Source organism: Micropterus dolomieu, unplaced genomic scaffold (assembly GCF_021292245.1).
Source record: "Micropterus dolomieu isolate WLL.071019.BEF.003 ecotype Adirondacks unplaced genomic scaffold, ASM2129224v1 contig_2659, whole genome shotgun sequence".
In the NCBI taxonomy this organism is placed as follows: Eukaryota; Metazoa; Chordata; class Actinopteri; order Centrarchiformes; family Centrarchidae; genus Micropterus; species Micropterus dolomieu.
The window spans coordinates 1-956 of record NW_025731649.1 but is presented as its reverse complement, the minus strand read 5'-3'; the positions used below and the strand labels follow the sequence as shown (position 1 = coordinate 956).

The 956-nt window shown below is 58.5% G+C and overlaps 1 protein-coding gene across 1 annotated transcript; it reads right to left on the bottom strand.

Annotated features, from left to right (window-relative positions):
- Positions 1-6: 6 nt before the first annotated feature.
- LOC123964460 (circumsporozoite protein-like) lies at positions 7-956 on the bottom strand (the record flags this gene model as incomplete). The annotated part of the gene is made up of 2 exons (XM_046041433.1): positions 895-956; positions 7-772 (listed from the first exon to the last, which is right to left on the bottom strand). A coding segment is annotated over exon 2 (587 nt), but the record flags the coding sequence as incomplete, so codon positions are not given.

Genomic DNA, 956 nt, shown 5'->3' with positions numbered 1-956 from the left:
TGCGGCAAGCCGGGCCCTAGGGGCGAGCCAGGCTGTTGGGGCCCTTGGGGCGACCCAGGCCCTAAGGGCAATGAAGGTTCTTGGGGTGACCCAGGCTGATGGGGCGAGCCAGGCCCTAGGGGCAATGAAGGGTCTTGGGGCAAGCCAGGCTGTTGTGGGGATGAAGGCCCTTGGGGTGACCCAGGCTGTTGTGGGGATGAAGGCAATGAAGGTTCTTGGGGCGAGCCTGGCCCTTGTGGTGTCCCAGGCCCTAGGGGCAATGAAGGTTCTTGGGGCGAGCCAGGCTGTTGTGGGGATGAAGGCCCTTGCGGCAAGCCGGGCCCTAGGGGCGAGCCAGGCTGTTGGGGCCCTTGGGCCACCCAGGCCCTAGGGGCAATGAAGGGTCTTGGGGCGAGCCAGGCCCTAGGGGCAATGAAGGGTCTTGGGGCGAGCCAGGCAGTTGCGGGGATGAAGGTTCTTGGGGCGATGCAGGCCCTAGGGGCAACCCAGGCTGTTGCGGGTAAGAAGGCCCTAGGGGTGAGCCAGGCTGTTGGGGCGACCCAGGCCCTAGGGTCAATGAAGGTTCTTGGTGCGAGCCAGGCCGTTGCGGACATGCAGGCCGTTGGGGCCGCGCTCGGATTGGCTCAATGCGCTTAAATGTGGGATAGGATTGGCCACTGGAGCGAGGAAATACGCCTGGGTCAACCTTCGGGCTTCTCTCACAAGATGCGGTAGCAACTTGTGTCTGATCAAACGCGTTGACGTACAACAACTGCAGGCTGTAGCGGTCACTCTGTAATACAAAGAGCTTTTTGAAGAAAGAACTCAATTCAAGACATGCAAAACTACACATTAAAAATATAATAGACTACAGAGCCAAGGCAATTACTTCAAAGTACATTTAAAGAAACCTACCCGTTTCACATGGCACCCGGTAAAGGGTACAGCCAAGGTGTTAGTCAAAGGGTTCACTTCAT